The following is a 13,861-nucleotide window of genomic DNA, read 5'->3' on the forward strand; positions in this document are numbered from 1 at the left end:
AGCTGCCTGTTCAGTGTAACACTGCAGGTATGACAATCTTGAGGTACAATTCCACAGCCATGACTGTGCATGGTATGTTGTCATACCATTGTTTCATACAACCGCAAATGTTTTGAATATTTTTCATTTTCATACATCTCACAAAGCAGTGAGTGTGTCCTTATATGTATGTGTGCTGGCACATGTGCTCAGTAATGTCCCCATGTAGGCCTATATCTAAGCAGGTATTGATGAACCAGTTGATGCTGTTTTATTTGAAGGACCTTATTACAAGCTATTTAATCCCTAACCCTTGAGTGGCCTGAATCTTCTGCAGCTCCCTCGGCTATATCATTATAATTACCTGTATTACGCCGCGGTGCTACCTTGTTGATTTTTTTTCTGCAGTCCAAGAATCCAAGCCTGTCCATTGCTGAGCCGAAACGTTCCCTCAAAATCAGTGTTTTGAAGCTGAAAATTATGTGCAAGCCTTTTCGCTGAAATGCACCATGTCCCCATTCTGCAGCTTGGTTGAGCACAAGGCGTCTGGTACCTGTACAGAAGACAGGGATCCCAGGATATAGGAAATATCTGTTTCACAGCAGCTTCGGGTTCTGAAACACCAACAGTCCACAACTATCTTCAGAACACTTAAGGAACATATTATGCAGATCAGATCTTACTTTTTCTGTAATGTAATCCTCAAAAATTCCTTCTTAAAATGCATGCCTGGTAGGTGGGTGCTGGTGAACACATACACACAGAGAATAAACATATGATTAGCAGTAAATAGTAAGTCAAGGGTGGGAAACCATCTATTGCACAATAATATAATGTTAAGTACAGTAAGGGGGTGGTATACAAATTTTGAAGTGAACTGGAGATGAGCCCTTATAAATCCCGTGTCAGTAACAATCATGTTCTTACCAGGTTGTCTAAACACACATTAAGACAGCGCTGGGCACCGCAATGTGTACCGCATTTCACACATCTTTTCATAAGTGATAGGGCACTGACTGTGTATGGTGATACACGGCTTTTCCAACTATCATTGCAAAAGCCTAAATTGTCTGATAAATAAAACTTAAAAAAGAAAAAAACTTGGACGTAAATGGTGGAAGGAATGTGCTTTACTAGAGGTCCATTCTTCAACTGTATTCGTAATACCGAATGTTGGCAAACTTATACCACGTAACTACGATTATTAAGCGTAAAGGTAGAAAAATCCATCATTTTGCAGTCCAGATGCAATATTAGAGTGAAAAGAGATTGTTTTCCATAACTGGAATCTATAAATTCCTCGGGCAAAGCGAAGATGAGTAATGTTAAAAGAACTTATCCAATAAAAAAAACATGCAACGGTACATTTTAATAGGCCAGTCTGAGTCTACATTTTTACTGATACAGAAAATAATGCAGCCTGTTGGAAAATATAGTTACGAAAACAAAAAAGAAAAACTGCTGGGCGCAGGTCGATGCCCGCTCGCGCCGATTACGTAATATTTTCCAGGTACCACTCCGCACAGAGCGATTCGGACACGAGGGAGTTAATGCGTTCGCTCAGTCGTTTGTGCAACTTGGCAGGAGCCCAGCGACCACAGCGCGCTCTCTGATTGGCCGGAGGGAACGTGGCCCGGTGTCAAAAGAGGAGCAACGGGCAAGAGCCTGATTGGACGAGGCGCGGACCGCCGTAGTGGGCTGATGACTCTTCTTATGAATATTCAGCAGCGGCACACCAGCGGCATTGCATCTGTTTATTACGCTAATAACGTTTTCTTCGCCGTATTTGTCCTGGGAAAGTTCCTGAAGCAGGTGAAGTTTCCGATGGGATGTGAGACACCTGGTCGGTGTGAAACTGCGAGGCGTTTTGTCTCGACGTTTGCGAAGTGTGTCATTTTGCATTCGAAGCAAAGCTGCGCAACAACTGCGGTCGTGGAGAACTGAAGCAGCCGTTTATTGATTATTCGGACACGCTGCGTCCGTATCATCTCGTCCCATCCTTAGCATCCGAAGCGACTGCAGTAAGTGAAAGCCTCACCCTCCGCAGATCTTTCTAGCACGAGAAGTGTGCGAACCGGTCCCCCCACACCCTCCTCCCGCCTTCCTCTTGCATCAGGTCATCGTCGGTATTCACTTCTCAAACGAATGGATGGGACAAAAACGCGGACGAACCGGTTCTGGCAACGCCTTCTGTACCTGTAGCGACTCGAGCGAGTCCTATATAAAGGGCACCATAGCAACCTGGATTCAGTGATCAGAGACCACCACACATCAGTGTGAGGGAGGCCCCGCGGTCGGTGACGGTGGCTGTAAAAGAAAAGGAGGGTGGCATCGCACTCGTCGTCCGTCCGAGCTGTGCGCGACTCCGACTCCGCAGCCTCCGCGCGCTTGTTTCGGCGGAAGCCCGTCCGTCCTCGAAGAGAAGCAGGAAAGGCGCGTGGCGCGCGCGCGCGGTCCACCGGCAGCGGCAACATCCAGCCCCAAGATGATGCAGATCTCCGACTCCTACAACCAGAAGAACTCCCTGTTCCACGCCATGAACCGCTTCATCGGCGCCGTCAACAACATGGACCAGACGGTGATGGTGCCCAGCCTTCTGCGCGATGTCCCCCTGGAGGTGGAGAAGGACGCCGACAGCGGCTCGCCCTCCTACTTCCACGACGGGAACATGTACAGCTACTACGTGCTGCTGAAGTCCATCAGGAACGACATGGAGTGGGGGGTCCTTCAGGCCGACGACAGGCGCAAGGACAAGCTGGGCGTGACGGCGCTGGAGGCGGACGACGAGGACCTGGAGAAGCGCTTCCGCTTCCACCTGATGGGGCTGCAGGCGGTGCTGTCCAAGCTGACGAGGAAGGCCCACACCCTGACCAACAGGTACAAGCAGGAGCTCGGCATCGGAGGATGGGGATACTGAGGGCGAGCGAGGCGGCCCCGACCCCACCCGCCCCGCATGGTCGGATGGAGCCCACGGGGACAGGAGCCCCGAAGAGCCGGACGGGACGGTCGCGCTCCCGCGTCCCTTCAGCCTCCAGCGGCGACTCTTCCTCTGCTCGCACCTTTTGCTTTTACGACGGTCACAATGTAGCGGTTTGCCGGGTTCGGCGCACGTGCGATGCGCTGCACTACCTGTCATGTATGTACGTAGCCATGGAAACATGTTCCGAACGTCGAGGCGCGCGCTGTGTGTGTTTAAAGGGCTCAAGCGCCCCCCGCACCGCGCGCGCGGGTTAAACATGAGCGCGTTCCGAACGACGTTCAAACAAAGCGAACCGTTTCTAACGTAACGGGTCAAATGCTGTAGCGTTTCCTGAAAGCTGTGATGGTGTAGCGCTCAACCGTTCGATGTGCTCAATGATCAGTGACCTGGAATCTTATGATGACTCTTGTCTGCCTTTCAAAGGATCCATGGATTCCGCGAGATCGCGTGAACGTTGTGTTTCAGCCGCACTTGAGCTTTTATATTCATGCATTCTTTTGTACTGAAAATTATTCTCCGCAGAATAAATGTTGCTTTCTTAAATATAAAAATGCCGTCATCAGTTTGTTCTGAATTCTCTGTATTTTTGTTTAAATTATTCTCACAGTAACACGTTTTTTACTTATTTCCTTAATTATAAGGTGTTACACATGCTGCTGCTTATAAGAAATAGTTGATGACATAAGGACTTTACAAAACTGAGAAAACAACTACAATGAAGATACAGGGAAAAGGAAGAAGTTGCAATACAGAGTACCTTATTTTAAAAGATCATTGTTTGCCTCAAATGTTGCATTTTCCAGGTGGTAGCAGTGGTCTGCCTCACAATAGAATGTTTTAGATCTCCAGAAATAAGTTTGTCTGGTTGTAACATAAATATGAGCCTAGGGTAAAATAATGGCACAGTGCATGAGCATTTATGAAAATAAACACATCTGACTGGTCTACCGGGGAGTCGCCTCCGAGCTCACCCATGTCGAAGAAAGCGCAAACGAAGTAATGCCAATCTTATCTCAACATACCAGCTTCTGAGATCACAATCCCTGTTCAGTCTCTGATAATTTGCTAAGATAAATTTTGCATGTCAGTTCAGAAACCACATTTTCAAAATGTCATTAAACCAGAAATGGAGTGCGGGAGAGTTCAGACCTGTTGCTAAATGACAGACCTTGCTGAAGGCGAAGCTCAGTAAACCATTATGAGTTCAGAGCGTTAACTGCACTTTTTCTGTCCCTGTGTGAATATGCTTAGCAGTTTAGTAGAAGCTGGCATTCATGCATGTGTCAGGATTCAAGAGTTTATTGTCATATGTACAGTAAGCAGTCTGTTACCTTACAATGAATCCTTACTCTGTGAATCCTCCCAGCAGTTTATGACATGAATTATAGACATAAGACATAAATTACACACACACATTTTCAGAACCGCTTGTCCCATACAGGGTCGCGGGGAACCGGAGCCTACCCGGCAACACATGGCGTAAGGCCGGAGTGGGAGGGGACACACCCAGGACGGGACGCCAGTCCGCCGCAAGGCACCCCAAGCGGGACTCGAACCCCAGACCCACTGGAGAGCAGAACTGCGGCCCAACCCACTGCACCACCACACCCCCCACATAAGTTACAAATTTACTAAATAAAATAACTATTAGTGCAAATGCAAGAAACAGCATCTTATGACATGGATTATAAAGACATAAGGAAAAAAAGACACAGGACATAAATTACAAATTTACAAAATAACTACTAGTGCAAAAGCAAGAGGCAGAATTATGTACACGTATAGTGTACAGTGCATGATGTAAACATGGAAGACATGCATGTGCAAAGTCCTGCAGAGGCAATGTCATAGCAGGAGTAGCGTGACCAGAGTCTGCATGACACACACATAGAACATTCCATACAGTTTCACTTCCTTCTATCAATGCAGATTTACAAAGTTCATAATTTTACATTATCCATACACACACACACACACACACACATCTTCAGAACCACTTTCCCCATACGTGGTTGCAGGGAACCAGAGCCAACCCAGTAACACAGGGCGTAAGGCCGGAGGGGGAGGGGACACACCTGGGACGGGACGCCAGTCCGTCACAAGGCACTCCAAGCAGGACTTGAACCCCAGACCCACCAGAGAGCAGGACTGTGGTCCAACCTACTGCGCCACCGCAGCCCCTTATCCATATATATATATCAGCAAATCAAATACTTAACACATTTAAAGTCATATTCCTGGTTCTACTTTGCAACCTCACAGAACTCCATCCATCCATCCATCCATCCATCGTCAGTAACGCCCATCCCAAGCGGGGGTCATGGCAAGCCAGAGCCATACCCAATAACATGGCACAAGGCCGAAGGGGGAGGGGACACACCGAGGACGGGGCTCTAGTCCATCGCAAGGCACCCCAAGCGGGGCTCAAACCCCAGACCCACCACACCGGCTGAGCCACGCCACGCCCCCCACCTCACAGAAATAAACTTGACAATATTTTGTTCTCAGGCTCAAATTTTCACAATTTGTCAACTGTAATGTCGCAGATAGTAGAGCGACACATTATCAATGTGCTCGATACAGGGTCACAGTGGTCTGGAGCTTGCCCCAGAGACATAGGTCAAAAGGCAGGCTACATCCTGGAATGCACACCGTCTCATCACAGGACAATCACGCACACACACTCACACATACATGCACTAATAGGAATTAAGAGTGAACAGATTACTCGAAACACATGTCTTTGAACTGAAGGAGAGAACCAGAGCACCTGGAGGAGACCTACACCAACACGGGGAGAAGATGCAAACTCCATACAGACTGAATGCAGATCAATCCCTGCATCAAATTGCACAGCCCAGGAGCGCTTAGTCACCAGCACTACCCGCTGTGCCACTGTAAATTGTACAATGATTCATTAAATAAAACCACCTAGTTTTGTTGTTTAATGTGAGGAAGGGAGAATATTTAATATACGTGTGTGAAGAGGGAAGTGGTAAGTGTTTGTAGGACTTTAGCTCTAAACACGTGGCGTGCAGTGCCAGGCCAGATCTGCGGCACTACCACTGGGTGAACAGCTCACAATGATGGAAAATGCAATTTCTGGGAAGCGATGTAACTGGAGCAGTTAACTGGTAAAAGGGGGTGGGGGAGGGAAGGGGACTTCGGCAGAGGAAGGGTGACATATGTTAGAGTTTTGTCTCATTATACAGCATCTCCACGGAGGTGCACACTGAAAAAAATGGAAAGCAGCTCTACTGAAAATACTGAAACAATACATTTACAATCAACTTAATACATGTATGTTTGAGATGAGAACATAATCATATTGCATAGAGTCCAAGTGAAATTCAACACAGTCATCAAAAAATATGATCACGCTCCAATAAAATGTTCCAATCTATTTAGACTTCTAACAGACGGTGTTCACTCAACATGATTTTTATTGCTTGTTCAATTTACTTAATTAAAATCAGTTAGTGCAACACAATTCTTTTGCATTTTGTCTCAATTTCATTGTGTACAATCCATCTACGTTTACTTAATCCAGTTGTGTTGGGACTATGTGAATAATATTCGTTGGGTCAGTGTGTTGCCGAAACTGAACTGAAAAAGGGAAGCTCTATTAAAAATGTATATCTATTTATATAGTATATTGTATTATTTATAGTTATAATTTATTATATAGTTTAACATTCTATCACTTTATTAATTATATATGAATGACACGTAATTAATAATAAATATAATTAACAATGTTATGCAGATGACATAGGGTTACATGTTTTTTCTGTCTTTTTTTCTCGAAAAAAGAAGAAAACCTCATTCGAGATGATAAAAACAAGACAGAAAATCAAAATGTTGGCTTCAGTATGTTCCGAGTCGGCACTGTTCGCGAATGCGTGCTTCCACTTAGGTTTATCACAGCTTCATTTCTACGGGGAAAAAAAAAAAAAAAAGAAATTAGATGGACCTTTGTTGAAACGGTGCCCACGTATTTAGCTTGTAGTCAAGAAATATCAAGTTTATTCCTCACATATTTTTGTCTCTGCCTTCTGCGAGTTTTTTTTTCGTTTGCGCGGGAGTAACTTCAAAGTGAGCGAGCGCGCGTGCGTGTGCGTGCGGCGATCGCGATAGTCGCAACTGGTCGCGATAGTCGCGACAGTTGATCTCGAGCGCGACACTGGTCGCGAAAGTTGCGTGATAGTCGCGACACTGCCCGTGATCGCGATAGTCGCAACAGTGGTCGTGATTTTTTTTCTTTCTTTTTTTTTTTAATTGAACAAATCACACACAAGAACGTTAATTCAGAACAGTCAACTTAGCCAGGGGGAATTAAAAAAAAAACACTCCAATAATGGGACATAACATCAAGGCCTTAAAAATATTACAATAATAAACAGTCTTAAAGGCCTTCATATTATCACACTCCTCGATAGTGTTTATGTACCGCTTAATTTCTTTAAGAAAAACAGAAACATCGGTTTTTCACTAGCAAACTTTGAGTTTGATCTGTGTATATGATATTTAACTAAAATGATTAATAAATTAATGATATATGCTTGTTTCTCTGTACGTCTATCAAAACGAAAGAACCCAGACAGTACACATTCATAGTACAAAGCAAAATCCTTACACAGTTTGACAGTGGTTGTCGCGGGGGTTTGTCACGATAGTCGCGGGAGTGGTCATGATAGTCGCGACAATGGTCGTCACGGGAGCGGCCTCTAGCTCTGTGCCGGTGTTCCAGTGACTGCTTGATGATGTGGGTCTGGCTTGCCGTGGCACTGAGGACAGTAGTGCCTTGACCCCCCGCGCAGTTTGGAATCAGGCGAAGACATCTGCAGCTGCGTCCGGTGTCATGGTGCCACTCAGCAGCCAAGTTTCATTATACCTCCATACGTTAAACTCAGAAATCCTCACCCCCTAGAGACCAAATGTGTAAATCCTAGCAGATGGCACTGCAGAAACAACACAGGCTGGGAGCATACATTTTTAGTGTCTCTAACAGCACACAAGTATTCCCAGTACTGGGTACTGAGGCAATCCACAGCAGTAATGTTGAAAACTTTCAGGTATTTTGTTAGTATGTGCAGTGCGGAGTCATACACCTTTGCTATCTGCTGATGAGTTCTGGTGAGATTTTTGAGAGCCAAAGCAAATGTTTAAATGTCACTTTTGTGCTGTGTGGACAGCTTTTTATTTTGGTATTCACATCTAAATTTGGGCAGCACTTTGTACCTGTTTATAAATCAGTTGTAAAACACAGATTATCAACTAATGCTGTGTTTGATTTTATAGCCGAACTTAGCCTTGGTCATTATCACGAACTGAACAGATCTTTTTCGAATCTATGACCTATAGACCTCATTTCTGTGAAATTATACCACTAGTTTAAAAAAACACACACACGCACAACTTGTATGTCATCTATGCGGTGCTATTTAAAAAATTAGAGCAGTTTCAAAGCGTGTGTCACGTCTCAGTTTTGACTCATACCAGTTTCTGATAATCACTCATTATGTTTTCCTCTCATTTTTACTGCAGTGAAAATAACACTAGTCCCAGGTGGACGATGGGATGGGGTCAGAGTTATAGCTGCTTACAGCTTTGTAGGTAGGTAGGTAGGTAGGTAGATAGATGTGTGTGTGTGAACTCCTGAATTCTGGATTTTATCCTCTGTGCTCTTTATTATAGTCTCATTCATTTCCTATGGCTGGCCATGTCAGAAAGGAAGGAAACACCACAGATGTACGAAATTTGAATAAAATACCTAAAATTCAACGAAACGTGTCATCATTATTTTAATGTATTCAGATGCCTGGTGCGGAGGATCTCATGCGGCAATCTGATGAAAGAAACCTTATTTATGAGAGAGAGCTGATGCAGTAATCTATCAAATTCGGGCAGGGTAGCAAAGAACTGTTAAAGAAAGTGAATAGTTAGATGTAAAAAAAAAAAAAAATACATGTAACACACCAGCTTGTAATTTTCATGCTCCAGGTTGACGGAAAATGCGCGGCAGCGCACTTCGCGAAAGCGCGTTTCTTTCACTCCCTCCGTTCGCTCCGTTTGTCCCACTGTGCTCCCTGTAGGAAGTCGCTGTCGATGACTAGTCGGACCTCACGATGAGTGTGACAAACACAGACAGTAAACTGCAATAAACAATGGCAAACCAAGGGCTAATGAGTCCAAGCAGCAATGACAGCAGTCGCTGCGTTCATGTTAGCACTGGTTTTGACGACTACCAATGTGTAAGTACGGAGCAACGACGCAGCCAGCGGCTTTGCGTGAATTCACGAGCAGACCAGCCAGGCTGAGGCAGTGTGTCGCGGCGGCGGCGGGAAGGCCAGCGCTGCCGTGTGTGTGTGTGCGCGCGCGCGTGTGTACACAGCCGTCCGAGTGAACGTCAGCCACATCACGTCAGATAGCGTCCGATAAGGAGCGATTAGCGGATAACCGGCCGCTCGACTTGGCGACGGCAACTGAGTTACTGAGCTGTGTGTGTGTTTTCTGCTGCGTTAGTAGTGTGTGAGAGATCATGCGAAGGACGTTTTTTAGAGGTGGCCGTTTTTGCCACCGCGTTTCCATAACCGCCCGAGTAGACAATACAATGTGAAATATTCAACAGCAGCCATGTATTTATTATACGCACATATTTTAGCTAGACAGATCGCAGCTGTGTAGGGAGAAAAAAGCCTGGCCCTAAGTTCTTCACATCTTGACTTCGCTACGCAAGAGCGACTTCCCGATTTGCGTTGCACTCTCTTCTGTCATTATGTGTCCTGTGGTGCAGAGCAAAGCAGATTTTTAGTTGAATCAGAATCGAGATTTTGAGTAAGAGTCAAGATTTTTTTTTAATACCGCCGCGGCGGTGCCCTAAAAACAGCAATTCTGGCTTAATTTTGTAGGTTAAATGGAAGGACACTTATTAACTTGTCTGGAGCTTTTTTTTTTAAATTTTTTATTTAAATACCATTTGACCTTGTCACAGGTTAAGTGACTTTACGATTTTCTCAACATTCCAAGAGCCTTTGTCAAACAGCGCCTTCTTTTTGTATAAAAATCCCAGCACGAATTAGCCGGAAATATTGCAGAGATTGGTCGGTGTGATATTTTCAGTTTAAAACCTCCGCATAAGGTCACAAAGTGCTCCGCCACCAGTGTGGCAAACACGTGCACGTTTGACACCTGCGGCGCGTGCCTGTGGAGGCTGGCCTACCCACAATGCATTGCGCGAGCACTGACCTGCCCTGTCCAGGTACCAGGCTGCGACAGCGTGTGAAACGACTTTATTATGTGACTACAGTCCGTTTTATTGGCACTCCGCTCTTGTATGTGTGGCTTTTGTGTTCCTGCCTAAGAACCCAAGAGCCTAGTCTTGCTTGCAGGAAGCAGAAACTGTTAAACGTTGTATACTCGCTGCGAGAGAATGGCAGACGGAACGAGATACGCCGGATTATTTTCGGGGAGTGGTGTCCGTGCTGTCCGGATGTCCTTTGTTTTATCGCGTTTGGCTTGTTTGATTACTCATTCATCGTTGTTGACACGCTACCTGTGAAGGGATGTGGGAAGAACGCCTCCCGGGCCGCATGGTTGATTCAGGGGCGCGTCAGCCATACAAAGAATGAAGGACGTGAAGCGTTTGCTCCTCGAAGACAGTCATTTAAAAAAGTAAAGCTTCAGACAGCTGGCAATTCCAGCATGTAGAAATGTGACAAACTACCTTGTACAGAGGTCCACCATATATTAACTTTTTTAAAAATTATTTTTTTACCGTTGTCGTGACTTCGCCCTCCCTCTGTCACGCTCTCTCTTCATGCGGTGTAGAAAATTGGTGCCCTAGTGTGAGGTGCTGCGAACCCAGCTCTGCTGACTGAGCAAGTGTTTGTGTTTCAAAGGTCACAAATGTAGCGCTCGCTGCCGTTGCACGTGCGAGGCCTCAAGAGTGCCTTGTGCGTGATGTGATTCCTTGCGACGTGTCTGAATCAGTGTAAGGTTACCAGGTTCACTGCCAAAAGCTGGTAATGCAACAGCAAATATGTTGACTGCCTTGTATTTCACATTAATGACATTATGTGTTGTACAGCATGTTTAGATGTATCTAATTATTGTTTTGTTTCTCAAAACAGCAACCTTTAGATTTAAAGTGAGTTTCTTTAATATTTGTGATGGGTGTTTTATTGCAGTATTTTTTAAATATACCGGGGGCACGGTGGCACAGCGAGTAGCGCTGCTGTCTCACAGCAGCTGGGTGGTGCGAGGGGATGTGGGTTCGATCCTTGTTCAGTCTGTGTGGAGTTTGCATGTTCTCCCAGTCTCTGCGTGGGTTTCAACTGGATGCTCTGCTTTCTTCCCACAGTCCAAAGACATGCTGTTCAGGTTCCACAATAGTGTGTGAGTGACAGAGAGAGTGTGTTCCACTGATGTATGGATGAGTGACCCATTGTAAGTAGTGTATCTAGCAGTGTAAATGACCTTCTTGAGTAAGGTGTCTGGGATGATAGCACTACATAGATTTCATCAGAAGTTGCTTTGGAGAAAAGTGTCTGTTAAATAAATAAATGTAAAAAAGGCTGTTTTCACTATGACTTGTTAAAGATTTACTTCTCACATGTGAACACAGTCTCAATCTTTGGAAAAGTCTGACTCGTTTCATGATTACCTGGTGCCAAAAAAAATGCTGTATCTTGTCAACAGTATGTGTTGTGTTTGTGTCCACAGACGGTGATTCTCATGGTGAAAAGGGCAACAGCTACATTCTCTTTAGTGGGATGGTGAGTACTTTGCCAGGAGATGTACGTTTTAAGTGCTCATGTTAAAGGCAAATGTATGTGTGCTTTAAAAACCATTAAGTACAGCCATCCCTCTTTATCCAAACCTAATTCTTTCCTGAAAATCTGTGCACAAGGCAAATATCCAGACACCAAAGAAGCTCATACGCACACGCTGTCTGAAACCGCTTGTCCCAAGCGGGGTCGCAGTGAACCGGAGCCTAACCCAGCAACACAGGGCTGAAGGGGGGCAGGGGACACACCCATTACGGGATGCCAGTCCATCGCAAGGCACCCCGAGCCTGACTCGAACCCCAGACTCGTCCAAACCTGCTGCATCACCGCGACCCCCCACACCAAAGAAGATGTTCCCATTAAATGTTTTGTGGAATAATTTTAATGTGTTCCCAGATGACACAAATGCACTCATAAATAGCAACTGAACATATACAGGGCTTAATATTATTATTGTAAAAAATGGTAAAGAGCATCTTAGTCAAATGAGCTCTCGCTGTTCCACAAGGTGCTACTATCTGTACTATTTGCAGTTTGAAACGATGGAAGTTGGTGTATTATGGGTGTTGTCCAGTAACGGAATGTAAATTTTTGTGACATTTTTCTCAGAGTTATTGAAACAGTAGCACAAGACAATTGTTTAACACCATATTTTTAATGGCTGTTTAAAGAGTGTAAGTATGAAGTAGATGTAATTTAGTTCTAATGTCAAAGTGGAAAGCAGAAATGGATGGGTGAATTGTGGACATGATTTGTTGGAGACCACAAGGAGGACTTAAGGACAATGTCATGTGGAGGAAAAAAAATGGCAAGTGGGTTCTATGGGATTTTGGAGCACAGCTTTTATTGTTTCAAGTTTGCTTCTCTTACTACACTCATACTACTAACACTTATATTTGTATATAACGTGTAATATTTTTTTATTGAGTTGCCACATTTTTTTTAATGCAACAGTTTTAGTTTAGTACAGAAATAAACATGCAATGAATGTGTTTGTACAGCAGGGTATTTATTGAGCCTAGGAGCAGCAGGTATTGAAGTGCGTAGGGCAGCCACCTTTGGACTTGAAGGACCCAACTTTGAAATACCACCTCTTGCTTCAGTAAAAAGCCCATTAATATTGTAACTTGCTTTGGAAAAAAGCAGCTTGGTTAAATAAACAAAAGTAAATGTACCAAAGCACTTCATGGGAAGTACCTGACATCAGCGCTAACCCTGACACTAACCGTATGACTTGTTTCTTTTTTGTTTTCACTTTTTGTGCTAATACTTTTGCTCATGCTTTTCTTTCTCTTTTATTCTTTTGGTAGATGAGGAAATCAAAATAAACAAGAATAAAGCACAGAAATGTGCAGTTAAGCACATGCATGTAATTTGCATTTATCTGCTTAACTGCACTTATAGCACTTTACCCATTTATACAGCTGGTCATTTTTATTGGTCCATTGGATCAATCGATAGTTTAGTGGACAGAGCTGCTGCCTTCATATCCAAAGGTTGCGAGTTTGAACCCCATCTACTGCTGTAGTATCCTTCAGCAAGGTACTTACACTACATTACACCAGTAAAAATTACCCAGCTGTATAAACAGGTAAATAATTGTAGGTTGTCTTAACTTGTAAGTTGTTTGTACAATGCCAGGGGAATTGTTTGTGCAGAGTTTTAATTATTCTCATAGTCTTAAAATTTGCATTCATTGGAATGCATCACTGGAGATAAAGGTCACAGTGCATCTTTTGTCTTTTTAGCTCAGGAGTTGCATCCTTTTCGAAAGGACAGACTGACAGAAGCGATTTATCTAAATATCCTGTGAGCTACATTATGAAAGAATTTGATCTGGCGTCTTGTAATCTGCCACACAGCCAGATGCGTTAATGGTCTACTATGAGTTCATGTCAAGAAATGTTTTGGGGATCTGTCCTGTGGCTTCCCACCCCAGCAGCAACAGCATATGGCTAGTTACAACAGGGGTCTCCCCAGAATTTTGCTGCATGACAGCGATTCCCTGGGAAGTTCACTTAATGGGACAAGCCCACGTGCTTCTTTTGCCAGCAGATGACAAGCTTTTTCCAAACAATTCAGGATGTGTGCTGTTAGACAGCGACCAACTGCT

The 13,861-nt window shown here is 44.4% G+C and overlaps 2 protein-coding genes across 2 annotated transcripts in view; both read left to right on the forward strand.

The window, feature by feature from the left end:
- The first annotated feature begins 1,710 nt into the window (after positions 1-1,710).
- mid1ip1a (MID1 interacting protein 1a) lies at positions 1,711-3,510 on the forward strand. Its single transcript, XM_018749941.2, has one exon. It carries the CDS (start codon positions 2,465-2,467, stop codon positions 2,894-2,896), a length of 432 nt encoding a protein of 143 aa, XP_018605457.1. The 5' UTR covers positions 1,711-2,464; the 3' UTR covers positions 2,897-3,510.
- A 5,550-nt stretch (positions 3,511-9,060) lies between these two features.
- LOC108933112 (cyclic AMP receptor-like protein A) overlaps positions 9,061-13,861 on the forward strand; it is an 89,891-nt gene continuing 85,090 nt past the window's right edge. Inside the window, exons 1-2 of the mRNA XM_018749937.2 lie at positions 9,061-9,213; positions 11,684-11,736. Of these exons, the coding sequence (XP_018605453.1) occupies positions 9,127-9,213; positions 11,684-11,736 (140 nt within the window). The 5' untranslated portion in view covers positions 9,061-9,126. The remainder of the gene's footprint in view (positions 9,214-11,683; positions 11,737-13,861) is intronic.

The sequence above is a fragment of the Scleropages formosus genome, chromosome 1, assembly GCF_900964775.1.
Source record: "Scleropages formosus chromosome 1, fSclFor1.1, whole genome shotgun sequence".
In the NCBI taxonomy this organism is placed as follows: Eukaryota; Metazoa; Chordata; class Actinopteri; order Osteoglossiformes; family Osteoglossidae; genus Scleropages; species Scleropages formosus.